Below are 27,101 nucleotides of genomic sequence, written 5' to 3' on the forward strand. Positions count from 1 at the left end.
TCTCAGCAGGCTACACAGCAGTCATGTGCTGGAGGTCTGTTGGCGCGAAACTGATTCCACCATTTTGCATGAATGCTTCAGGAATAAGCGTAAAGAAGTGCGTGTGTGTGTGTGCACGTGTGCTCGTACGTGCGTGTGTGGGTCTATAGCCAAGGCAGCTATTTGGGGTGTCATGCATCACAGTAGACACAGAATAAAAAAAACTCCTACCCTCCCCCTCCCATACACACACATTTACATTTAGCAGACGCACACATACATACATACATACATTCATACATACCTACATTTAAGATCATGTGAAAGAATCAAGCTGCAGCTATGTCTTTGTGGTGTCTTGGTAAAGTCATCGGCTTGGCCTTTGAGTAAGAAGTACTTCTTAAGGAGCTAGATTACATTACATGGTGGCTGCAGTCTCTACGTCTCCTGCCTGTGTGTGTGTGTGTGTGTGTGTGTTCATCAAAGACCATGTTGCACGTGTGGATCCTCATGAATGTGTGTCGATGTTTGCGTGTGTGCAATGTGTGTGTGTGTGGGCGTTATCGATGGGTCATTGAGACACATCTATGTTGATCTGGTAGTTCATACATCAACTGAGTGTGTCTCTCTCTTAAAGGGCCCGAGACACAGTGGAGTCTCCCTGGTCACCATCATGTTCACCATCATCTCACCTCGTTATGTTACAGAGGGGTTCGGGGGGTTGCTTGGATGATAAAAAGTAAACCGTTGTCTTCTGTCCATCTCCCCCTCTGTCTCTCTCCACATCTCTCTTCCTTTCTTTTTCTGTCTCCTTCCTCTCTCTCACTCTTCTTTCCTTTTCTTGACGCTCATAATGCTTCATTTCCAGGGCGTCTATGCAGTCTGCTCTATGATGTAGTGGAGGTGGAGTTTTTTGGGAATGTGGGTCATTCAACTACTGACAACTGAAGAAGATCTTAAACCCAATCTGTGATAGCCCCTCTGTATGACACACACACCACACATGTATGTTCCTACATGTCCGAATGGAGACGGATCTCTTGAGTTACATAGCTGCAGAATGCTGGCAGCATAGCAAGGCCGTGTACTGTGATAGTCTATAGTTTCTCTCTTTCTGCCCTCCCCCTCTCCCTCTCTGAGTTGTTTTTCTTTTAGAAGTAGAGAGAGAGAGAGAGAGAGAGAGAGAGAGAGAGAGAGAGAGAGAGAGAGAGAGAGAGAGAGAGAGAGAGAGAGAGAGAGAGAGAGAGAGAGAGAGAGAGAGAGAGAGAGAGAGAGAGAGAGAGAGAGAGAGAGAGAGAGAGAGAGAGAGATAGAGAGGGGGGGGTTCTAGTACGTAAAGAGGAAATTTTTCATTGGAAGAATGCTGGCCTCTACACTCATTCACATGATTCAAAACCCTGGCTGAACACACACATGCACACAGTGCCAAATATTCGACAGTTTTCTTCCAGATCTCTTGCTAGTTTCATAACTCTACGCAATGACAATTTCTTTTTGCTGTTTTGTTGACAGTTTTACTCCTACCTGATGTTAGTGGTGTGTGTCATCCGGTTGGGCTCTCAGACACACACACAATTCTCTAACCAGGTTTTCTTTGTCTTCTCTCTCTAGACAGGGACTACAGCAGTCTGTGTGAGAGGCAGCCGATTGGCCGACTGCTGTTCCGTCAGTACTGTGACACTAGGCCGGAGCTCAAACGCTGCATCGAGTTTATGGACGCTGTGGTAAGAACTGTCTTTCTGTCTCTCTTTTCTGTCTCTCTCGGACCCGATCGCTCTCTTTGTCTCTTGTCTCTCACTTCCGGTCTCTCTCTTTGTCTTTCTGTCTCTCTTTCTGTCCGTCCCTCTCTCTCCCTGTCTTTCTCTTTTCTCTTCTACCTGGAAGCCTGTCTGTAACCTCTCCCCCCATCCCCCTTTCTCTCTTTTCCTCCCTTCATCTCCTTTCTTCACTGCCTCTGCCTGCTCCCTTGGGGTAGGTCTGCGTCTTGGCCTACAGGAGAAGGAGCTTGGTTCTGTGCCTGGTCTTGGTTGGGGGGCTAGAGTTGTGTGTTTGTGTGTGTGTGTGTGTGTGTGTGTGTGTGTGTAGGGGGAGAGGAGGGGGAAGTGATTAGGAACTTGGACTAGCTGTCAGAAAACTATCCATGCCCCCCCCTTCCACATCCTCCTCATGCTTCATGCACTCTCTCCATGAGGTCAAGCCCACGTCAGAGCTTGGTCCCCTGGGTGAGCAAGCTAACACAGGCCCAGGCTTGTGTCTAGGCCCCTGGAGGTGTCTGAGAAAGGAAAACAGGAGGGGGGAGGGAGAAAGAAATCCTGCTTGTTTAATGAATACGTACATTAGTCAAGTCTCTCTAGAGGGCCCTCACATACATACACACACACACACACACACCCTCAGAGACAGAAAAAATAAAGAAAACTGTTAACAGGCGTGGGTTGTTGATTCCGCGTGGGTCCTGCTTCATGCTTATACTATGATGTGTAGCAACAACCTCCTAGACAGCGTTTCCATGGATGGCTCAGCACGGCCATATAAGTCCATAGCTTTCTCCTTTTCTCTACTGTATTTCTCCACGAAAAAAGAAAAGACAACACCCAGCTTGCCGAAAAAGGGTCCAGAATTGCTACGGTGTGACCCTGAAAACATGAGTCATAATGGCTGCTGACCAGGGGCGGAGCCAGCGCTGAAACATTCGGGTCTCCGCCCCAGCATAGAACATACTCAAGATTTGATGTGATTATAGATAGGAACTGCCACAGGTAATGCAAGCAGGCGTAGCGCACAAGCGAAATCTTATATTCGCCAAAAATTACAACGTTGAAGAGAAACACATCAGCCATTTTGATTCTCTGACTAAGCTGGGGGGCTTGTTGTCGGCGTAGTTGTTGCTGGTGATGACATCATCACCCTCACTGTAAACCTCTCTCCACTGTGGGGTGGCGGGCTAATTATGGAGTCATGACGGGTCTACTCTCTCTTTCTTTTTCTTTCTTCCTTTCTTTCTTATCTCTCTTTTTCTTTCTTTTATCTCTCTCTCTCTCTCTTCTGTCTATCTCCACTAGTGGAATGATGAAGAGGTGAGGAGAACAGAAGAGAGGAACAGAATTGGGATGGTTCTGGAAAGAATTTAGAGGGATGAGACGTCCTGGAGTCAAACTCAAAGACAAGAAAGGGTTTAGAAGGACCTGTGTGTGTGTTTGTTCTTCACCCGTGTCCTTCTTCTCACAGGCTCTGTACCAGCTGGCTCCAGATGAGAAGAGGAGGGACTACGGACTGAATCTTTTAGACACATACTTTAATAATGGGGTGTGTACAGGAAACACACACCCAAACACACAGCTAATCGCATCACCTAAACAACTCTACACAACATGACATACACATGCTGGTTCAATGTGAGTGTGCGACGTGTATCTCCTGTGTGTCTCTCCAGTCAGCGGCCCATCTACGAGACATACCTCAGGACGTGGTGGGGGAGTGTCGTGAGAAGCTGGAGCAGACCCCCTGCAAGGAGCTCTTCAACGAGTGCACCAGGTACTGTCGCCTCATTGGCCTCGACACCTGTCAGTTGGGTGCACCAAGACACCTCGTTGGTTGCGTGACCCATCAATCATGCACAGCACAAATCTGACTGGTTAAAATGGTTTCAATTATCGTAAGGAATGGTGTTTCGAGGTACGCACCTGAAACAGCAATGTTGGAAAGGAGAGTTTGCGTGTGCAGTAAAGGCTCCGTTTGGAGGTGAGTGTGGATGTTTAGGGTTGTGTATGTGTGTGCCTGTGTGAGGAGGGCATGGTGTGTGTTGGACAGAGCTCACCCTGTCAGAGTAATGATGATGAGGCAGCTGGCACCTGGAGCACTATGAAAAAGCACACACACACACACAAAATGGAGCCGAATGAAAGAAAGTACCGGGCAGAGAGGGCATCCGGACGTCTGGCATGAGAACAACAGCCACCTCAGTGTTCCCTTATACACTTTTACACACACACACACACACACACACACACACACACACACACACACACACACACACACACACACACACACACACACACACACTCACACACCCTCTTGCAGGTGTTTTAGTTTCCTGCTACAGCCCCAGAGCCAGGAGGAATGAACAGAACAGATCAGGGATTATTTCCCATAGTAATTCTGGCCCTTATGCAGAACTGAGCCCCTTCTAGAAATGGGATGTCCAATCTGAGACACACACACACACATATCCTTTGTCTAGTACTACAGGGTGAAAATATTGATGCTTGCAATGCAAATTGAGGTATATGTATCAAAGCAGGGTGTTATGATACGCTTTGAGCAACATTTCCATTGGAGAAACAAAGTGCGGGAGGCCACCGTACGGAATCATTTTCTGATATCATAGCACTTGATAATTCACCAAAAAGATGGGATAATGTTATGGCCATCCATATTAATAATCTTTCCTTCAATTCTGAGAAATAAAAGTTCAGTTTTGGATTGCGGAATGTTCTACGCAAGTGGTTCTCAACCCTGGTCCTCAGGGACCCCCTGACCTGCATGTTTTAGATGTTTCCCTCTTCTAACCCACCTGATTTAAATGAATGAGTTATTATCAGGCCTCTGCTGAGCTTCATAACAACCATACATTGGAATCAGGTGTGTTGGAAGAAGAAAACATCTAAAACATACAGGGTAGGGGATCCCTGAGGACCAGGATTGAGGACCAGAACTCCGCTATCCAAAACATTTCTCAGAAAAGGAGAAAGAATGAAAATGGATGGCCATAACATGATCTTGTTTGTGAATTATCAAGGATACTTTTGTTTTTTGGGGTGGAACAATTTTGAGGATATAAGAAAATTCTGCCGTACGGTGGTCTTTAACAAACACACACTTACACACTCAACGTAACATGTTCACACGTTAGCTACATCTTAAAATATGCTAGCCCTAAGCTATGCAATGGCTAAGCTATGTTAGGGCTGACCAAGGCAGTGGCTAAGTAATGCTAAAGGTAAGCTATGCTAAGGGTTTCTAGACCCTGTTGGGTCATTTTAGAAACACATATGAGCTCCAATCCATTATAAAACTAAGAAACAACAGTCTTCTGACTTGATCATACAACAGATACACACACACGCACACACAGACAGTCTGGCGGGGTGAGATTAGGCGTTCCAGGGATTTTCTAGCCAACCGCCGGCTCCTTCAAGACCATTTTCCCAGAAGGCCACGTTTCCTGGTTGAATTGAGTGGAATGTTCTCATTTCAAAGGCATATTTTATATTTCACGGTGTAGTATTGACACTGAGCACTGTCCAACACTCCTTTCTTGAAGCTCTCCTTTGAACAGGACACACATACACAGACACCGTTTCCAATGAAGGTCTGAGTGTAACATTGTGGAAACATTTCAGTCTTCTATCTCTCCCTTGGGTGGGCAGTGGGTGGGGGGGTGGAATGTCTGCCTCCCCTGCCCAGCGCCAAACCTGGCAACCCAGAGGAACGTAAGAGACTCAGCATGATGCCAGCGTCATAGAATGTTGACGCACGGTCAGAGCTTGGCCGAACGCGGGTCGAAATAAGGTTTTAGTTAGGTTAGAATGTACTCTCTTACTGGAGTCAATAACGACCTTGTTTGGTTTTGGATGAGTCTGAGGAGGGTCCACAGTTATGGTTGGCTTGTTAGATTTTACCTTGTTAAATGACCAATTTCTTTTGTCTATTTCTCTTCCTTCTTATCCCTCTTCTTTGCATTCCCCCCCACCCCCTCCTTCCACCCCACCGCCACGGTTCTACTCCTTCATCCCTCTCACTGTCCCTCTACAGGATTGCTCGTGAGTACCTGAGTGGAGCACCCTTCTCTGCCTACCAGGAGACCATGTACTTCTCTCGCTTCCTGCAGTGGAAGTGGCTGGAGAGGTGAGCACTCCCATTGGTTGATGAAGTCAGCCCCGTTCACTCTATTTTTTTCAGCTTGAAAACATCAGTTTCACATGACATTCCGGTGTTACCGAAGTTATATGGAAGCGTAATTAAATCCAGAATGTATCATCCTGTTAAAATACTGCTTCAAATCGCTTCAAATGTTTCTCTGGGCTTGATTGATCTTGCCTCGTGCTGTGAAACCAAAGGTTACCCTCCCGCGCTCCTCCCAGCTCCACCAGGTTAGACAGGACTTTCGACAGTTTCACAGTGTAGTTTCACTTCTAGTTTCAATGTTAGCCACCTGACCCCACCATCCCCCGAACGCCATGTCTAAAACAATTCACAGTGAGAGTTTTAGAAGTTGTGCTGTAAAGAATAAATTCAGAACGAGGATCGACCAAAGGAGCTTAGGGCTTGAAAACCTACGTAACACTAAAAGCCTTCCAAGGACCATCAATGTGTTTGTTTAAGAGTTGTAAATAATGAATGATGTTTTGCTTGGGTAACCAAAGGAGTTGGGTAACCAAAGGAGATTGTGGAAACAAGTCTGATCAATACATGGATGAAGGATGTATTGCTATACACCAGTCAAGGACAAGTAGAATAACTTTTTTCTCCTTTTTTCTCTCTCTCTACCTCCCCCCATCAGGCAACCAGTAACCAAAAATACCTTCAGACATTACAGAGTACTAGGAAAAGGTGGATTTGGCGAGGTGAGAAGTATTCTCTGTGTGTGTGTTTGTGAATGTGTGTGTGTCAGTGTGTGTGTGTGTATGTATGTAGCAGCATTCTAACCTGTCTGTGTCTCCTCTCAGGTTTGTGCCTGCCAGGTTCGGGCCACTGGTAAGATGTACGCCTGTAAAAAGCTGGAAAAGAAACGCGTGAAGAAGAGAAAAGGTGAAGCAATGGCACTAAACGAAAAACGCATTTTAGAAAAAGTTAACAGTAGTTTTGTAGTAAGTACTACTTTTTTCTTATTCAACACTTTCTCCAGATTCATAATGTGTGTTTCACTGTGTTTGTGTATGAGAGTGCCTCCCTGTCTATCTGTTTTTGTTTGTTTGTGTGTGTGTGTGTGCCAATGTTTGTTTATGTAAATAATGTATGTCTTCCTTGGTCTACCTGTGTCATTTTACATTTCCTGTTAAGTTTATGCATGGTTTGCGGTATCCTGTATTGTGTATTTTATTCAACCAATTTAAACTGTAATCATAATGAACTCTAGCACCTTTAGTACTGACGTCAAAAAACGGTGTTTCGGTCATGGGCAAACACATGAGTGAGGGGTACTTTCTCTTTCTTGGAGGAATATGAGGTATAAGTTACATTTCGTATGGCTTGGCTTACAATATCTTCTCAGGTGCTTAAACAGGAAACAGATTCTTGGTTTTGGCTCGGAGCAACTGTCGTCACAAGATGATTGTAGAAATAACAAGAAAAGGACCTGTGCTATTGAATTAGCATTGTTGGAACGAGATGAGGTGTGGATGTTTGTGTTGGTGTTAGCATTTCAATGCTTTGTCTGCTCTTGGGCACGATGACTGGCAAAACTGCCCTGGCTACACATGATCACAGTCTGGCTACACATGATCACAGTCTGGCTACACATGATCACAGTCTGGCTACACATGATCACAGTCTGGCTACACATGATCACAGTCTGGCTACACATGATCACAGTCTGGCTACACATGATCACAGTCTTGGCAAGCAAAGCAAAAGAACAGCCCCTTCAGTTCTCTTAACACACCCAGGAGAAAGAATACTGTTTCTCTTTCTCTCGCTCTCTCTTTTTCACACACACACACACACACACACACACACACACACACACACACACACACACACACACACTCTCACACACACACCGTCTCCAGAGCTCCGATTTTCACCTCAGAAGACTTCAGTAAAAAGTCTTCCAGAAAGTTTGGACACTTTGCACAGAGCGATTTTATAACACAACAAAAGCATTGTCACACGTACAGCGGGGACAGTGTTCACCAGTGTCAACCTAGTAATGGCATTAAGCAATGTCAAGACCCTGACAGATCCAAACCTTCCCCCCTCCCTCCCCATAAAGAACAATGTGTGACATGGTGACGGTCCCACTGAGATGAATCACAGGTAACTGGACACAGAACAGAACACACTCCAACTATTCTCCCAGGGTTCTTCCTGGAGTGTGGATGGATACTTTGAAGCATTGGAAAAGCTCTCTGGTTGGGTGTCCTTGTTTGGGTGACTCACAGGTGACACACACTCACACACTGTGAAGTGGTGTTTCTGTGGCTGCCCCCGTATTAAGCAGCTCGCTTCTTACCTGTTGTTGGACAGCACAGGCTGGGTAATCTCATTGACATTGACTGTGTGTGCGTGTCTAAAGGGGAGGGTATGCCTCAATGGTTAGAGCGCTTGTCTGCAGATAAAGGTCGCAGGTTAAAATCTTCCCCTAAACTGCTTTGGAAAAAGCATCTGCTAGATGCATACATTTAGTCCCATTAAGTTTCTTTCCAGCACAAAGTGTACGTGCTTTGATGGTGTGTGTCTGTATGGTGTACAGTAAATTCCCCTAGCTTATGTTGCACACGTGTCGGATTGTACAATATGTTTGTGTGTGCGTGCGCGCGTGTGCGCGCGTGTGTGTGTTCTCAGCTGCGGGCTGAAGCATGGCCTCTTCATGTGCCTCTCTACCTATGAGAGGGGCTCTGTTGCCTAGCAACGCTGACCAAACAGCAGCAGCAGAGGGAAGTCAAGTACACCCTCCCTCTCTTTCTCTCTCTCTTTCTCTTTCTCTCTTTCTCTCTCTCTTTCTCTCTCGCTTTCTCTCTTTCTCTCTCTCTTTCTCTCTTTCTCTCTCTCTTTCTCTCTCGCTTTCTCTCTCGCTTTCTCTCTTTCTCTCTCTCTTTCTCTCTTTCTCTCTCTCTTTCTCTCTTTCTCTCTCTCTTTCTCTCTCTCTTTCTCTCTCGCTTTCTCTCTTGCTTTCTCTCTCTCTCTCTCTCTCTCTCTCTCTCTCTCTCTCTCTCTCTCTCTCTCTCTCTCTCTCTCTCTCTCTCTCGCTCGCTCGCTCGCTTTCTCTCTCCCTCTTTCTTTCTCTCTCTCTCTCTCTCTCTCTCTCTCTCTCTCTCTCTCTTTCTCTCTTTCTCTCTCCCTCCCCCTCCCCCCCCTAACTTTTTTTTGGTTTGTGTCATGATGTTACTCTATAAGTCGTTTGATAACTAGTTACATGTGGTGTGTTAGTGTGTGCAGAAGCATTGCTGTTAGTTTCGATGGAGGTGGGTGTGTGTGTGTGAGTGTTCCTTTTAGAAGGCCGGCGGAGTGCTGTGTAAGGGGTTGGCTTTGATGTGTGTGTGTGTACGTGTGAGCGAGGGATGCAGACTGTGGTGATCCTGACAGGGTGATCCTGTCCTATCTCATTCAGGAGCTGAGCTTAGCCTCTTTCTGAACTGAACAAGTGTGTGTGTGTGTGTCTGTGTGTGAGTGAGTGAGAGTTTATTTATTTGTCCCACTCCCAAAGCTTTTCCTGTTCTCTCTTGCATAGGTTTTACAAACATATATTTTAGAGCATTCCTATAGCAGATGGAATTCTTCAGTGCAGTAAACACACACACAAAACCAAACTGCCCCATGTGTTATTGACCCAGAGGCAGGCGTAGGGAGAAGAGGATGAGAAGAGGAGCGGAATAGAGCGTGATTCTCTCTGACGCTGTGTACATTCTGGTGGTTGTGACACGCACAATCATACAAACCGCCCCCTACAAACACACACACACACATAGAAACACACAGAAACCCTATTATAACTTTGTGAGGGTGAGTGTTACATTAGTTGTGTATGTACTCACTGTGGTCCCTTGTTACTGTAAGTGTCTTTTTATAGCCACACATTGTCCAGGCAGTGTGGCCTTTTCACTCACTGTTTCCATGGAGACACAATGAAGTTGTTGTTTCATGCTGTACTTCTACTGGTGTGGTTGTTCTTTTAGTCCAGCTTGACCTCAGACTGGAGGGCTGTATGTGTGTGCTTGTGTTTGTATTGGTTTGCAATGCATCCTGGGACACATCCCAGGTCATGTCAAACACAATCCTCGCCTGATCTGATGCGGCATTTTCTCTATCAATGCTCTCTCTCGCTTACTCTACCCCCTCTCTCTCCCTCTCTCTCTTACTCTCTCGCTCTCGCTTTCTCTCTCGCTTACTCTCCCCCCTCTCTCTCTCTCTGTCTCTATTCCCCCCCAGGTTAGTTTAGCCTACGCGTATGAGACCAAGGACGCCCTGTGTCTAGTGCTGACCATCATGAACGGGGGCGATCTCAAGTTCCACATCTACAACATGGGCAACTCTGGCTTCGATGAGCAAAGAGCCATCTTCTACGCTGCCGAGATCTGCTGTGGCCTGGAGGATCTACACCGTGAAAGGATCGTCTACAGGTGTGTGTGTGTGTGTGGGGAGGTTGGGTGTATATGTGTCTGTTGGTTAAGGACTTGGATATGGACTTAAATTGGGATAATCTTAATAAAAACATTTTTTTTATTGCGGTAGGGATTTGAAACCTGAGAACATTCTCCTGGACGACCGTGGTGAGTTTCAAGCCTCATCACCCGCTTGTTTCTCTGGAAACTCTCCAGAACGTTCCACCTCTACTTCCTTCTATTTAGCCTTACAACCGGCACAATCAGCTGGTCAGGTGTAGCCATCGACCACTGCCCCAACAGAGGGACACGTGTGCACTATAGGATGTATGCTTGTAACCGTGGCGATGGCGTGCTCCTGAGCGTCTTTGCGTGTTGGTTCTCCCCAGGACACATCCGCATCTCTGACCTGGGGCTGGCCGTCCAAATCCCAGACGGAGAGACGATACGAGGGAGAGTGGGCACCGTCGGTTACATGGGTGAGAGGGACAGCAACGGATACTTCCTTGTATCTCTATCTCTCTGTCTTTGTCCGCCTCTATCTATCTTTCTGGCCTTGTCTAGCCTTGAGTTTGTGAGGGTCACTCCAATCTCTCTCTGTCTTGTCTTCATGATGGTCCTTCTAAATCGACTCTCTCTCTCCCTCCTTTCCTCCCCCCTCTCCCTCCAGCCCCAGAGGTGATCCAGAATGAGAGCTATTCCTTCAGCCCAGACTGGTGGGGCCTGGGCTGCCTGGTTTTTGAGATGATCCAAGGCCAGTCCCCCTTCCGCAGGCGCAAGGAGCGAGTGAAGAGGGAGGAGGTGGACAGACGAGTGCGTGAGGACCCCGAGGAGTATTCCGATAAGTTCTCAGAGGAGTCCAAGGACATCTGCAGACAGGTGAGATGATGGGAGGGCTGGTGGGAGAGCTGGAAGGGAGCTGGAGGGAGGGCTGATAGAGTACAGGATGGATAGGGACAGAGGGAGGGAGCATGACTGGATAGGCAGATAAAAAAAAAGTTGTAGTGCATATTTATAGCATTATTCCACGGGTTCTTGCATAAATTAGTGCTACATACACTCATCTACACAGAACTACAGGGTAGCTTTAACGTAGCGTGTTCTACTGCCAGGGTCATGGATGAGGTGAAACCATGTGTGTGTGTGTGTGAGGTTGACCACTTCTCCCTGCTTTGTGAACGCTGGTTCATTTGTAGCATTATAAGAGCTGAGGCTGTGTTTCACAGGATACGAGGTCACGAGTGCTAATATTTACTTTATCCATGACAGAACATTTAGTGTAGTGGTGTTAAAAGTGTGTGTGTGTGTATGTGTTTGTGTGTCTGTGTGCGCTCCATGTGGTATTAAGAGCTGTGGTTAGGTCAATAGAGTACTTTGCTTCGGGCTGTGACTGAATTCATACAGATAAACCAATAACTGTTTTATTGGTTGGCTATTGTAGAACAAAGAATCTACTGTACCATAAAAACTCCAAGTGTTTTTTATAATTTTAGACTGTAAAGTGCATAACATAACATGTATTTTGTAGAGTCATAAATTTGGTGTTAAGGTAAATTACTTAAAATGGAAAAGGCTTTCTCCCATGACGTTTTTACACTTCTTAACTCTTTGGACCTATACCTCTATTCTCTCATCCCTGCTTCTTGCACTTCAGTGTCTCCTGGGGGAACCAATGTGCTACAGGGGTGGGAGGGGGGCACTCATTTGTGTGACGCCATGGAACATCCCGACCTCAGGTTCAGCCCAGTCAAAGACTCCCCAGGGAGAGAAGGAGAGAGAGAGCGGGAGGGCAAGAGAGAATGCTGAGATGGGGGAGCAAGAGTGCGAGGGGAGGGGTTTAAAGAGGTAGACAAAGAGAGCGGGAGTGGGAGAGAGAGATAGATGGTCTGTGCCCTCTTATCTGCAAGAAGGATCACCACAGACCAGAATAGTTGAAAGCAGAGAGGGTGAAAGAACGGAAGATGTTTATAATTTCTCTGGCCTGGTGAAAAGAGGGGAGATTTTTTAAAGCACAGAGGCAAGAGGTAGAGAGGGAGGGAGAAGAGAGAGAAACAGAGAAGGGACGAGTGAGAGAGGATGAGAGAGTGGAGTGCTATGAAGTTGTTGGTGAAGTAACTATCACCACCTCAGAGACAACTAGAGCATGCTGGCTTCAACATTTTCAAGTCGAAAATGTTGCCACTTGACTTTCACCACAGGAATACTTCAGACACTTTAAGACAGTGTGCACTCCGAGATTCCTAGGTAGTCATGTGATTTATCTTTTTCTTTATAGCCTCCCTGAGTTGTGTATGTGTGTCTCTGTGTGTGTAAGTCAGTGTAAGGATTTATGTTTGAGTAGAGTCGGATGTGCACAAAGGGGAGGATTACAGAGTATGGGATACAGTAGGAATGTTTGTGTGTGTGAGTAGAGACAGGGAGAAAAGGATTAGGATGGTCATAAAGCTGTCGGGAGCTAACCAGAGGAGGAATCCCATGAACCATATAAGCCTTCAGTACTCCCCCAGTGTGTGTGTGTAAGTTGGCACACATTGTGCACAATCTGTTAGCACACAAGGTTTTATGGGACCTTTCTCCACACACACAAAAAAAGTATGAAGTATGTGGTCAGATGCCGTATTCTTTCAAAGAAAATGAATGAGAAGAAGGCAGGTGGGTTTGGAACGTTTTCAGAATCACAATGTGGAACTGGAATGACCGAGTTCTAGCATTCAATGCCCGTCTATTATGCGCTATTAGGTCACATCCTGTTCTACCTCCTCTCTCTGTTTCAGCTGCTGACGAAGGACCCCAAGGAGCGTCTGGGCTGCCAGGGGCGTGGCGCCGTGGAGGTCAAGCAGCACGCCATCTTCAGAAACATCAACTTCAAACGTCTGGAGGCCAACATGCTGGATCCACCCTTTAGCCCAGACGTAAGGAACACACACACACACACACATAGACTGTGAAAACATAAACAGAACATCCACACACACACGCAAACACACACACAGTCTGTACACCGAAGCAAGAATCTTTACACAGGAAATACCAGTGTTACCGTAAATAAACACATTCCTCCACATCTAAACAGCATGCAAAATGCAAATCGATGACTGGAAATAAGGGTGGTGCCTAAATAAGACGTGCTAAAGATTGTCAGTGTCAGTTTGGAACTGAGTCAGCACTTCTGTTCCTCAAAACCCTGAAACAAACCCTCTCTTCCCCCCCCCCTTCTCTCTATCGCTCTCTCTCCTCCTTTCTCCACCCACCACCTTTCTCTCTCTCTCTATTTCGCAGCCAAGGGCCGTGTACTGTAAAGATGTCCTTGACATCGAGCAGTTCTCCACAGTCAAAGGTGTCAACCTTGACCCAACGGACGATGACTTCTACCACAAGTTTGTCACAGGCAGTGTCTCCATCCCCTGGCAGAACGAGGTATTGCAGCCCGGGACGGGCCAGAGTGGGCCACAGTGATGACGTCCTTCTGTTAGATACAGACACGGGCCAAATGCAGACACATACTAGAAACTAGAGAGGGTACAATTTCTGGGGAAATTGTAGGGTGTGCTTGCTTGCGTCGGTTGTACAAGGATTTTAATGCCATTTTTACAACTGATATTCCTGTATATTTTATATAAAAATGCATAGGGCCTACTTATTATGTATAAATATTACATAGATTTAAAAGCATCTTTTTTTTTGCTGCTCATTTACAACTCAAAATACGAGTGAAGTGTAGAATGAAATAGATGTCTTCTCATTTCCCCTGCAAGAGGCAGCCTCATCGTTGAATCAAAACGAATACATTTGGCAGACCGGTGTAAAAATTGACCTAATCTCTATGACTTAAACGTCATTTTTAAGTTTTTCCCTTCTCATGATATTTTCAAGCATTTAGCCTACTCATTGCATTCATTCATTAATAAAGAACCCCCTTTGAAGATTATTCTACGACGTTACCCGACAGTAGAAGATGGAATCGCGATTCAAACAGTACCATCTGCTAACTGAAAATATGCCCCCCAAAACGTAAATAAGCTTGACATTTATTTAGTGGAAAATCGCTCATTCATAAAAAGCTCACTGGTAGCGATCATTGTCAGTAACAACGCAAAATGCGATATAGCCCTGTGTGGAGAAGCTGCCCCGGTAAATTGTACTACTACGGTGAAGTACTAGACCACTGCTGTGTTCGTCTTGGTAGCGATTGCGGATTGGATTGGAAATTGGATTTAACGTTCCGTTGTACGGTTTAAGCTGAAATTAATTATTTTCATGAACAGATTGACAACGTTTAGGCTGTGGCAATGAAGTTCAGGTTAGTAGTTAGACTTTTGATTTAAGTAAGGGGAGTGCCGAACATGTTCTGTCGCCGTTTGACTTCCTAAACAGCTGTGTACTGTAGTGTAGATGTTTTTGTAGTGTGTCTCGCGTAAGCTACAGCGTTGCAGTGAGCTACACTGGTTTGAAACCATAGGTAATGGTCATTTCACCAACAAATCGTTTACTAATGTCAGAATAAATCCTACAACGAAAATGTATATGTGAGGAATGTTTATTTTAACGATTGAAAACAGATAACGCTACATCATAGACCACTGTAGTATGTGTTGCCCGGGCAACACAGGCTAATGTCATGATGCTAATACTTCAGTGAAATAGTAGACTACTGTTTCCGAAAGTAGATGTACTTCCTTAATAATATCAGCTTATACTGTACATTACACATCACAATTGTGTGTCATATCACAAAGTAAAATGAGTAAATAGTTATCACCCTGGCCTTTGTGCTTGTGGCGTTTCTGCAGCTGCCTTGCAGTAAAGCTATAGTTAGCCTAGCTATCCCCCAAGTTAACAGATGCGAAACGAATGTTCTGCCAAAGGTAGTCACGCGTGTTTTCGTGACGTTAGTGACGTAGTGACGTTAGTAACGTCAGTGACTGTGGCTAGCAAATTAGCCACCGTTAGCTTCACTTTTCGCCACAAAAACTTAACTTTAGCCTAAACCATGCAACGGAACGTAAATTCCAATAGAAGCAACTCAATCGCTACCAAGACGAAACTTTTGACACCTACGTTGTCTATGTAGGCCAAATATTGACTGAGTTTTAGGGGGGCAAAAAAAAATAAAAATAATAATATATATGTGAGAGAACAAAGGTTGTGCTCTCGCCGAAGGCTTGAGCACACCCAATAACAGTCACATCAAAAGAAATCACTGTATTTTGACAAACTGAACTAGAACCTAGAGTCTTCTCATATACAGATTTAATTAGACATGTATTATTATTCAATTACAAAAATCAATCAAACCAATAATACATTTATACTTGGAGATAGAGGTTGGAAGAGCCCAGCTCTATTTCCCTCCCTGTATAAGATACAGTACATAATAATATAATAATACAATAATATCCCTAGCTTGAAGTATCACCACTGTGCAGTTTTCGTGTTCTCTTTGGGGACACTCAAACATACCAAACGTTCCCTATGGCCTCCGACCCCCAGATGATTGAGATGGAGTGCTTCAAGGAGATCAACGTGTATGAGACGGACGGGACGCTGTGCTCCGACCTGGACGTGAACCGACCCCACCCCCCACCAAAGAGAGGATTCTTTTACCGCCTCTTCAGACGCGAGGCAAGTTCTAGCGCTCCCGCGGCGGTCCGAGGGGGTGGGGGTTAAGGTACTTACTTTCTCTCTATCCTTCTCTATGACTATTCCCGCAACCCCCCCTCGTTTCTTGGTCCCTGTCTAAACGAGAGGGGGAAGGGGCTTTCAGGGGAATGTGTCAATGTGATCTTTTGTTTTAAAAAGTTGTCATTTTATTGATTTTGTTGTTTGCCATCTTGGAAGATCTTGATACCTGAGATTTTTGGAGCCTGGTTTTGATTGAATGTCTTTTTGGCTTGTGAAGTTACTACAATATTGACAATAATAATAATACATTATATTTATAATGCACTCAGAGACAATCTCTGAGTGCTATACTTCAGTAAAATACTAACTGTCAACTTACATTTAGTCCTAGTGTATGGGCAAAACACACACACAGACACTGTTTGTTTGGTATTTCAATAAGGGGCATCTACTATACGTCTCTTAAATGTCTTGTGATTCCCATTTGTCTGATCCTAGACCAGTTGGGAAATAGGTATAACGTAACGTGTCTTTGAATAAAATAACATGTCCCTGATCCGGAGTTAGTTGGTGAGATGCAAAAGGTCACAGAGCAGCACTTATAACCGTATGTTCTGGCTGTTTCCAGGTCTGCTTTAAAAGTGGCTACAGCGAGGAAGAGACAGATGATCCCGCTCACCTCTAAACCACTCCCCCCTTCCCCCATCTCACCCCTCCCCCTCACCAACACCCCGTCCCACCCCTCCGCCCCACGGCAACAGTCGCCGCCCATCAAGAGCGCAGATCTTACGAACTCGATGAATGTTGACCTGTATTTATGAGATGTATTAAAAGTGTATTATAATTAAAAGAAAAAGTATGAGTTTAAAGATTTTGTACATTTGTACTTGAATTATGTCTAGATGTATATTTTCACTAAAGGTTGTATTGTACAAAAAAGCCATATAAGTACCACTTGAATGCATACATAACATGTATTTTTTCTTTTCTTTAGAATGATTATGGAAAACGAGTATTGAGGATTGCTTTTTTTTGTCTTTTTTTTTCTAGTTTTTTTTAAGAAGCACAGTAAAGCTAGTATTTTGATTTTCTCGATGTAGCATAAAGTCTCTTTCTTTTCTTTTTTATGTCAAGTGCTTTTCCCAGCGTCAGATTCTAATATCATTATGTCATGTACACCCAGTTCCAAACCAAACCCTTCCACCTAAACTCCAAAGACCCTGTCCATATTAATGAAGACTGCACAAGTGTACAAAGCATTGCACAAAATAGAAGTTGTCTGCTCTGTCACAATATTGTGAAGTCTGCTAAGTTGCCCTTCACTCTAAGTGTGCTAGGCCAGTGTATAAGGGTCTCTGGTTTGATTTGGAATTGGGTCCCACAGTAATTCCTGTTCCTTTCTTGGTGCCCTGGTAACATTCTGGATTGGACTGGTTTGCCTACCATTGGTGTTGTTAAATGGAGTAAGGGCGAGTGACAGCCATTTTATTAATACTTGTTACTATCCAGCAGTGACATAATTGATTAATTTTATATATTGAATCTATACTCGAATCAATCTCATATTTGGCAAGTGAAAAAGGAAGAATACTATAAAAGGTCTCAGAGAATCCAAATTAAATTAGATATATTTTTCACTCACAAAGGGATATTTAAAGTAGGCTAGATATGGAATAGACTTTGTATCATTGTCATTCCTAGAATCCACTAGTCTCTGTTAAGCTCAGACACTCAGAGAGCGTTCTCAGAATCCAGTGCTTCATTCCAAATGGGATTGTGTATCCACTGGGAAAGCACCATGAGGAAAGTCTCCTGCATCCTTCACTCAGGAGGTTTTCTTGCAATACATCCTTCTCCAATCTTCTTTGATTGAACTCACTATTTCACATTTCAACAACATTGTTTGCTTGGTGTGAACACATGACGTTATAGTTGAAAGCGCTCATTACCTGAAATGCCTCATCACTTGCAATCAACATTCCACATTTTCAGAAAGAGAAAGGAAGCAAAAAAGAAAGAAGATAGGAGTGTGTAGAGTAAATTGGAGGCCTTAAGCGATGAAGATAAAAATGACGATGAACTTGATATACAGTATCAGAAACTGACATTTCAATTCAGACTGGCTTCCTCTTGAAGACAAAATAGCTTGAATCAGAACTTGCAACAACGACTTTCATCGGATAAAACTATGGATCTGAATTATGTTTCAGAATTTCTTTGTCACCCGTCGCAAAGTACCATCTGTCAATAACGCCAAGGCAGTTCCCTCATTCACTTCAATACTTCTTTATTTTAATGTTTTAACTCTGGCAGCCCATGGTATGGTTTTAACTACATGTCCTGTCTACATTGTCAGTGGCTTTCCCTAGTTGAAAGTGGCAGACTGACACTGACTAAGGAAGAGAGACTTGCATACGGACTTGCATCATTGACTCTACCATGTCTTGTTTGTCCCTCTTGCTCTTCTCATAGGAATGACTTGAGATGTGTTATGTGTGGAAAAAAAATTCTAACTATATATAATATACAGTATATATGATCCCCAATGTACAGGAAATCTAAAGACTCACAGGGTCACGTTTTTTTGTGTGCTTTTGTCATGCTATAGGAAACATCCCTTCCACTTCATCCTGTTATGGCGGTGACCTGTACATTTAGTCACCGTGTCACAAGTGTCACTAAGGTCAACTTTTGTCATCCATCTTTGTTTTTGTTGTCTTTTTTTCTTTCCAGGGAATACTAGTCACCAGTGTAATCCTACTTTTTAATGCTGTGAAATACTTACGTTGAATCTGTTTCTTCTTGTTATGCGTGCAAATCATACTGTCACCATGACCCCGTTGAACCCTTTAATGGACAATCTGGTTATCAATTTGAGGTTTGACTTTCATGACACAGTGCTGTACTCCAGAATTTTGGTCATCCTTTTGTGATGCCGTCAATGATGGACCACTGCTCTTCGATGTAAACAATCAATCAGAATCTGGGTAAATAATCCAAACTGAAGATAGAATTAGCTTTTTTTTGCCGTCCTCAAATAGTCATATTATGTCAGTAGGATCCTACATCACTTTTATCCATATGTACCCAGTCATTGTATATCTCACAGTACGCAGATTTTTCTCTGGTTCCCGTTTGCCCTCACATGGTGGAAAGCCTGCTACGCTCTAATAGATGCCCCCTCTACAGCACGTTCTTTAGCCACATTAGGGGGGTGAAATAGTAGCTAAGCTTGCTCTGGTCAATGGCTTGGTGTTTCTCCACTTCCTTTTCTTCAGTGTTACTTGCAGGCCGTTACGAAGCCACTTCCTCTCGTTATGTCTAGTCTTGTTCTTATAGCCTCAAAGACCATGTACATGATGGACTTCTAAAGCTGGAAGCTCTTTAAAAGTGGCAACCCGCCTACAAACGCACATGCACTCACACACAGACATGCTCACACACTGTCACACACTCCGGGAAAGGTTTGCCATTATAGCAGTAAACAGATGTTTAGTATCATTGCACTATAGAGTGTTCTAACAATGACAATAGCAACTGTCTTGATGTACCTTGTTGCCGACAATGCCAACCATGTCATCAAATAAAAAAAATGATATTTTTATTGTTATTTTTATGATGTGACATTTTAACTGAAGACCTTTTACCAACATACAGTTTATGTGCCAATTACTCACGTTTGTTTTGCTTTGGTTTTTCCCCTCTCTACCCTTCCATTTCTGAGAGGTCCTAAATGCGGCTGAAGAGGAACTTACAGCTCAAACAGTTTTGAATGTCCGCACCAAGTGCATTGTAATGCCTGTTTTAAAGAAATACTTATGTTTGACTCAAGCATGTCTTGGTTATAAACTTCAGGTTTCTTGACTTACACGGTCTTCACATCTAACCATACCGTATCTGGTAGATGAAGAGACCTTTAGCAACTCAAGGTGACCGGGTGACTTATTAGGCTGTTTTTTATTTCATTTTTTTATTTTTTTATTTTTTTATGTACAGTCATGTTGTTCAACCACTGCAGTCAATGTAATTCTTGTACAAGTTGTATCACTGGGTGTTGTACCATATCTGACATTTGTAATTATGAAATAATACACTGCCGTTTGTATAAAAAACAAACTTGACTCCCCGACTCTTTTGTTCTATATATAATTTTTATGACCGATTACAAGTACATCTGATTAATGTTTGCAGTTTAATAAATAAATAAAAATCACATATTATGTTCAGGAAAATTCTTTGAATTATGTGTGTGAGTGTGTGAGAGACAACCCGTGGGTGTGTTTGCATGTGTCTGTCATGCAGGTGTTTTTCCAGTATTTCATGCACGACGTCATCCCCCTAGACACACTCTGCAATAACATGATTCAACCAGTAAGGCACCGGGTTGATTGCAACGATATACACCGTTTTAAAACCATCATTCCAAACTGGATACGGGGACGGGCAGGCAAACCGTGCTGCAGATGATTTACCGATCTGATCGCGCAGAAATTCCGTCCCTTTGATTCTCAATAAAAAACGCTGCTCTTGACAACCAATCGTTGCAGACAAAACACTTTCGCGTAGGCTTATTTGTCGATGTACTGTCAATCAAAACATCGTATTCTTATGATTGGCTACTGGGCACCCGTTTGCTCCACCCTTCTCAAGCTGCCACTGCTGTCACTTCCTTCCTTGTGAGATTGTCGGGACACATTAGGGATGGTTTTTTATCGTAGGCTGGTATGTCAATCAACAACCCGTCCATTTACAGTCAATGTTGTGAAGAAATACGAAATATAGTGTAGTAAAAGGGAAGGTGGATAGGCGGTCGTAGCTGTCGCGAGCAGCGCCTACACGCTCGTCCAGCTACGCACTGCTTGCTTCCCCGTGCGTTCGCTGTTTTGCCCCCGTAGTCGATTGTGCTAGCTCAATTTGTAAATATTAGCCTGCTAAGCTAGCTACTGCCGTTAAAATGGCCACCATGGAGAAGCTAATGAAGGCCTTTGAGTCTCTCAAGTCATTCCAGCAACAACAGGGGCCCCCAACAGCCGAAGAGCTTGTCCAAAAACAGTAAGTCTATGTTTTTGCCTTCGATAGTTGTGTGTGCAAAATGTTCATGGTAAACATGCTAGCGATCAGTCAATATGGATGGTTAGTTAGCTAACGCAAGCCTGCTAGCTTGCTGACAGCTAGCTACCTTCCGAGAGCGAGACAAGAGATGCTCGTGAATCAAGACAGAACGTAGAAGGATGTTTAGCTTGCAAGTTAGCTAACTATACAAGCATGTCATCCAGCCAGGATGCTGCTACTGCCTTTCTAGTAATGCACCCCTGTCATGTTAAAACACATGCACCTGTCAAAACAGAGAGAAGCTAATCAAAGCGCCATTGAGTAGCTAAAGTATTTGTTTAGCTATTGGGGAAAACATTTTTACAGTACAACGCATCTGCTTTTATAATCTTTGTAAGGATTAAGGCAACAAGACAAGTTAGCACCACAAGCCCGAAAAGACGAGCCCAAATTAGAGATGCATGAATGATTGTTGACAGCACTAGATAACTTTTTAATGACGGTTTAGCCTGTTCATCTCTACATTATGCTACATTATACATTATACTACTAGAAATTGTAGTAGAAAAGTACTTGAATTATCTGTATAAGTGTTCGCACAGTGTTTAATAAGCAAGGTCCTTTCAGCTGCTCAAGCAATTACATAGTGTTGCAATGTTACATTGTATGACCAGTGATTTCTTCAGGCTAGGACACACACACACACACACACACACACACACACACACACACACACACACACACACACACACACACACACACACACCACGCCCACACACACCTGCTTTCTCCTCTGTTCAACTCAGCAAGGTTTATTGGCTCAGCCTTTGGTTGCAGCTACATGTCCTTGTTTCCATTGGCTGGTCCAGGTGTACAAGGTAGAAGATGAGGCAGGGTCATCACCTCAGCATCCATGTTTGTGTCCGGGGTTACGCTGTTATCAAACGACCCCAGAGATGCCTTCTCACACTGACAGCCAATGTCCACACGAATGGTGTTTTCGAAAGCCGAGTAATTAGACATTTATTGTTGTTCCCTGCGTCTATAAAGTCATTCCCTTCCGTCTTCCTGTACACCTCCTGTGTATTCTTCCTTTATAACCCCAACCCATGCACCATATAATGTATCATATCAAATATAAATGCCTGTATTTTTCTTCTGCAGGAAGAAGGAGCTGGCCACCACCAAGAAGGACAGGGTCACACATTGCCTGACCATATGTGAGAACATTGTGGCTCAGTCTCTGAGGTAGGCCCTAACACACACACACACACAAACGGGTCAGTCATCAGAGAGTGTGTAATAGGGACCAGTGAATTACACACACACACACACACACACCAGGGCTCTAGAGTGCGACCAATTTGGTTGCACTATGCGACCAAAATGTGTACGGGTGCGACTAAATTTTTTCCTAGGTCGCACCTCACCTCCTTGCATCCGCTGTCTCTCCACAAACGAAGCGTTTGTTATCCTAAGACGGAACTGACACTCATGGTTGGATCATATCGTGGTCTAAACCAATCAGAGACAGAGATGGGGCGGGTCTTTGCCTCTGATTGGCTGTGGTCCAGATATTCCTGTAGCTCCATGCTGTGTGATTGAAATTACGACCTGAGGACCAGAGAGTCAGTTTAGCAGACCTGGGCATTGTATGGCCCGCGGGCCATAACCGGCCACAGGCTGTCTCAATCCGGCCCACGTGAGGTAAATCAAAATTTTTAAATAAATAAATGTGTTGAGCGGTAGTAAATATGTAGTCCTGAAAGACTACAGTGATCAGGCGTATTACATATGTGCGCTTGCGCAACCTCACCGACAGGAGAGTTAGCTGTTGGTTAGCCCTCGAAAATGAAAAACTTTGCCACTGATTAACTTTTAACAAGACATGGACTTCTAAGTATCTGTTTACTGAGGTCAAAGTGAAAGATGTGAAGAAAAAAACTAACGCGGACATAATAAGAACTTGACTGATTCAGTGGCCGCGGGCTGATGGTTTGCTAGTTGAACTGCAGACCCTGATCATTACCTGTCAGCTGTCCTTCGCATATCCACCTCAGACATTCAGACAGATTTCGATGCACTTGTTCAAGCCCAGTGGATTTCTCTCACAGAACAAAATGAACTGAAAAAACGTATTGCTTTTTGTATAAAGTTGATCAATTCCACATCTTTAACATACTGCAAAACAACTTTTCAGTGTTTGTGAAGATTAACTGGTTACAAATAAAATGAAACACTGTTGTTGTTGTTTATACTGTTTATTACTTCTATAATCTTTCCTATTTGACCTACACCAAAATCTAAAATATTTATATAAATATTTACAGAATATCCTTATTCTTCTGATAACCAGTAGCAGCTAATCAAAATATATACTTTACTGCTTTTTACAATGGGAGAAAATGAATAGTGAGCAAATTGATGAGGCCCTCCAACACATTTCAGGTTTCTCATGTGGCCCCTTGTAAAAATGAATTGCGGACCCCTGAGTTACGAAGCTGGGCCATGGAGCTAACCCATGGAGCTAGGATTTTGATGTTAGGGAGAGTGTGGCAAGATGATTTAGCCAAGGCCATAGGGCAAGAAGGCCAAATTACAGGTGTTGGCCATCTGAAGGGCATGCGACAGCAAGGTGGGACCCGCTATAAGACTTTGAGCCATGAAATGTTAGGTCTCAGTTCAGGGAAGCACTTTTAAACTGTAGCACTTTCTATTTTGAAATGTTTTATTTTGCTTAAAATGTTTTAGTTTGGTAGCTCAGTGAAGCACTTAAAAGATTTTTTTTTATATATATATACAGTATGATTGTGCTTCAAATAAAAAAAATATTTACCTACACCTTATTCTTGTTTAAGATCATTTACATAATATATATGAATGTATATGGAGCGTGATAAAAAGGTGACCTTGAAATTGTGGCGACGCAAGGAAAAATTTGGGTGCACCTAAATTTTGTGCTGGTGCACCTAAATAAAAAAAGTTAGGCGCACCAGTGCAACCAAGGCAACAAGTTAGTCTGGAGCCCTGCACACACACACACACAATAGGATGTTCCAGATTAGCAAGGCCTGTTGTCGCAAACTAAGCTGTGGCACAGTCATTAATGAGGGCTTAGCTATAATTGTGAAGACTGTGCTTGTAACTGCAATGGCTTGACGAGTCTTGGCGTCAAGCAGAAGCAGAACAGCACTTTCCTCTCAACTACGAGATAACCCACGTGTTTCTGTTATCTTGTCAAGTCCTCATTTATTCTAGAAATGTCAGCCGATAGCAGGTGCAGAATGCAAACGATGATCCTAACACTACCTTCACAGAAACAGTCAATGCCTGCGAGGCCTGTGTTACACTATGCTGAACCACATTCATCATACTGATATTATTCATAGCCATAGGCTATTCATGTAAGGTTGACAGTTACTGTGGCATGTACTGTTAGAGAATGTGTGTGTGTGTAATGACTGTGCCCCCACCCCCTCTTTGTTCCTATGGTCCTGGGATCAGAACGTCTCCGGAGTTCCAGAAGCTGCTGGGCATTGCCATGGAGATGTTCCTGCTGTGCAGCGACGACCGCGAGTCGGACGTCCGTATGGTGGCCGACGAGTGCCTGAATAAAATCATCAAAGTGAGGACCCCGCCCCCAACCTCCGTGTCCGCTCGCTCCTCTTTAACCTCCTGTCTGTCAGTCAAACCGACAGAGAACCCGTCTTCCTTCATTTGTTTCTCTTTACTTTCTGGATGAAACCCAGCGATGTGGTAAATGTTCCGGTCGTTTCTCTCCCCTCCAGGCGTTGATGGACTCCAACCTTCCTCGGCTGCAGCTGGAACTGTACAAAGAGATTAAAAAGGTACACTGGCTGTTTTGTCAAATGAGAGAAAAATTTCCCCCAATTCTTGTCTGAAATTCCCTGCTTTCCTCCAGCTCAAGTTTGATTGACAGTGGTTTCACAAAATGAACCAAGGAGGAAGGCCCGCCTCGCTGAAGGCGAATGGGTGGAACATGATTGGCTGGAAAGTAGCTGCACGCTCCAAAAATGACAACTTAATGTTCCACTGGCACACAACTGTCAGAGGTTATCATTAGCTTACGCATCATGTTTATTGTTCACAAAACCTTTCATTTGTTCTCCTTCTTTTACTTATAAAAGACATACCTGTTGTACCATTAAGACTGATGAGTTGGGGGCGATGGTATTGTGGGTACAAGGATGGTTAGAGGTTGAGAATTGTTCTTTGACTGAAAGATTTGAAACTGGTATAACAATATATGATGGTACAATAAATTATCGTTGTGAATATGGTATTGGTGGTGATGATTGTGTGTGTGTGTGTGTGTGCGTGTGTGTGCGTGTGTGTGCGTGTGTGTGTAGAATGGTGCCTCCCGGAGCCTGAGGGCGGCCCTCTGGAGGTTCGCTGAGCTCGCTCACCTCATCAGGCCACAGAAATGCAGGTAGGACGTGCACACACACACACACACACCTGGGAGAGCATTTCAGTTAAGTGTTCAGAGTTTGAATCTTCAGCTCTCATGCATCTAATATCTTGTTCTTTTTTCTCCCTCCCTCCCTCCCTCCCTCCCCAGACCCTACCTGGTGAACCTGTTGCCGTGTCTGACCAGGATCACCAAGCGGCAGGAGGAGACCGTGCAGGAGACGCTGGCGGCCGCCGTCCCCAAGATCCTGGGAGCCCTCGGCCACTTCGCCAACGACGGCGAGGTCAAGGTGCTGCTGAAGTCGTTGGTGGCCAACCTCAAGTCCAGCTCGCCCACCATCCGGCGCACGGCGGCCAGCTCTGCCGTCAGCGTGTGCCAGCACTCCCGCCGCGCCACCTACTTCTACACCTGGCTGCTCAACGTGCTGCTGGGTGAGACACACACCACACACTCACACATACTCCACACAGACGCACACACACAGCCCTTGGTTGACTGTAAAATACACACGCGAAACACGCACAAATAGTGCATACACGTATACACTCACAGACACACACATCCACACACACACACACACACACACTGCTCGGCCTGTTGTCACAGTTGAGCACAAACTGCGTCCAGGCCTGCTGGTGCCTGTGGATGAGGAGCGGGCCAACCACGTGATCCTGGGGGTGCTGTTGACCCTGCGCTACCTGATGCCCCTGCTCCAGCAGCAGGTCAACACCACCAGCCTCAAGGGCAGCTTCGGGCTCATGAGGAAGGAGGCCGACATCCAGCCCACACCAGAGCAGCTGCTGCAGGCGAGTGTGTGTGTCGTGTGTGCGTGTTTGCTTGCCAGGTGTTCAAGCAAGTATATTAGAACACGTATGTCTAGTCATTGGGATATTTGCCGTCTTGTATGCAACTGGTCCTGTGTGTCGCTAAGTGTGTGTGTGTGTGTGTGTGTGTGTGTGTGTGTGGCAGGTGTACGAGCTGACCCTCCACTACACACAGCACAGGGACCACAATGTGGTCACGGCCGCTCTGGAGCTGCTGCAGCAGGTGTTCAGGACCCCGCCCCCCGAGCTCCTGCACATGCTCATCACGGCCGGCAGCATGCCGCACGCCAGCGTGTTCCGCCAGGACGCCGAGAGCCGCGGGCGCTCCGGGAGCATCCTCGAGTTCATCGGTAACCACCCTTTTCAAGTCCGGCTTTCGGAGCGTTGCCGTTGGTCACTGTAAGCTGGTTCGACAGGCCCGGTTTGCTGTTAGGTTTCTGATTGGTCTTTCGAATACTTCTCCCGTCCTATTAACTTTTCCTCATTCTCCGTTCCACTAACTGATTTCCTGGTTCGTCCTGTGTGAATCTGGAGGGTTTCCCTCAGGGCTTCGCTGCTTTCTCCCCTCTTCACTTCCTGTTTCTATTTCCTGTCGTGTCCAGCTGGGGGAGGGTCTTCCTGCAGTCCACTCGTCCTCAGGAAACAGAAAGGTGATTCTCTCTTTCTCTCTTTTCTCCCCTCTTTCCCTACTCATGTGGTCAGGTAATCACGTTTCTTTCAGTAGATTACAACAGAGTTGTACAACAGTGAGAAACCCTATGACCTTCCCTTCCCCCTTTTCCAGGCAAGCTGCTGTCAGGGGAGGAGGAGGGCTTAGAGGAGGACCCTGAGAGGGCGGAGGGCACGGCCGGAGCATTCTCAGGTTAGAGA

General features: G+C 44.8%; 2 protein-coding genes across 4 annotated transcripts in view; both read left to right on the forward strand.

Annotated features, from left to right (window-relative positions):
* grk4 (G protein-coupled receptor kinase 4) overlaps positions 1–20,136 on the forward strand; it is a 32,259-nt gene extending 12,123 nt beyond the window's left edge. The window contains exons 3-17 of one of the 3 annotated variants that reach the window (XM_062477839.1): positions 1,591–1,703; positions 3,042–3,056; positions 3,208–3,285; positions 3,413–3,513; positions 5,794–5,886; positions 6,542–6,605; positions 6,708–6,848; positions 10,129–10,319; positions 10,432–10,469; positions 10,691–10,780; positions 10,972–11,180; positions 13,076–13,213; positions 13,581–13,718; positions 15,792–15,969; positions 16,552–20,136. In XM_062477839.1, coding sequence (XP_062333823.1) covers positions 1,591–1,703; positions 3,042–3,056; positions 3,208–3,285; positions 3,413–3,513; positions 5,794–5,886; positions 6,542–6,605; positions 6,708–6,848; positions 10,129–10,319; positions 10,432–10,469; positions 10,691–10,780; positions 10,972–11,180; positions 13,076–13,213; positions 13,581–13,718; positions 15,792–15,968 — 1,586 coding nt within the window. In that variant the 3' untranslated portion in view covers position 15,969; positions 16,552–20,136. The remainder of the gene's footprint in view (positions 1–1,590; positions 1,704–3,041; positions 3,057–3,207; positions 3,286–3,412; positions 3,514–5,793; positions 5,887–6,541; positions 6,606–6,707; positions 6,849–10,128; positions 10,320–10,431; positions 10,470–10,690; positions 10,781–10,971; positions 11,181–13,075; positions 13,214–13,580; positions 13,719–15,791; positions 15,970–16,551) is intronic. The other 2 variants (XM_062477838.1, XM_062477840.1) reach the window with 2 other exon arrangements.
* Positions 20,137–20,582: 446 nt separating this feature from the next.
* Positions 20,583–27,101, forward strand: part of htt (huntingtin) — a 30,826-nt gene continuing 24,307 nt past the window's right edge. The window contains 10 exon segments of the mRNA XM_062478192.1: positions 20,583–20,975; positions 22,140–22,223; positions 24,480–24,600; positions 24,764–24,823; positions 25,346–25,425; positions 25,558–25,838; positions 26,035–26,213; positions 26,377–26,581; positions 26,834–26,881; positions 27,016–27,093. Of these exon segments, the coding sequence (XP_062334176.1) occupies positions 20,878–20,975; positions 22,140–22,223; positions 24,480–24,600; positions 24,764–24,823; positions 25,346–25,425; positions 25,558–25,838; positions 26,035–26,213; positions 26,377–26,581; positions 26,834–26,881; positions 27,016–27,093 (1,234 nt within the window). The 5' untranslated portion in view covers positions 20,583–20,877.

Source organism: Osmerus eperlanus, chromosome 14 (genome assembly GCF_963692335.1).
Source record: "Osmerus eperlanus chromosome 14, fOsmEpe2.1, whole genome shotgun sequence".
Lineage (NCBI taxonomy): Eukaryota > Metazoa > Chordata > Actinopteri > Osmeriformes > Osmeridae > Osmerus > Osmerus eperlanus.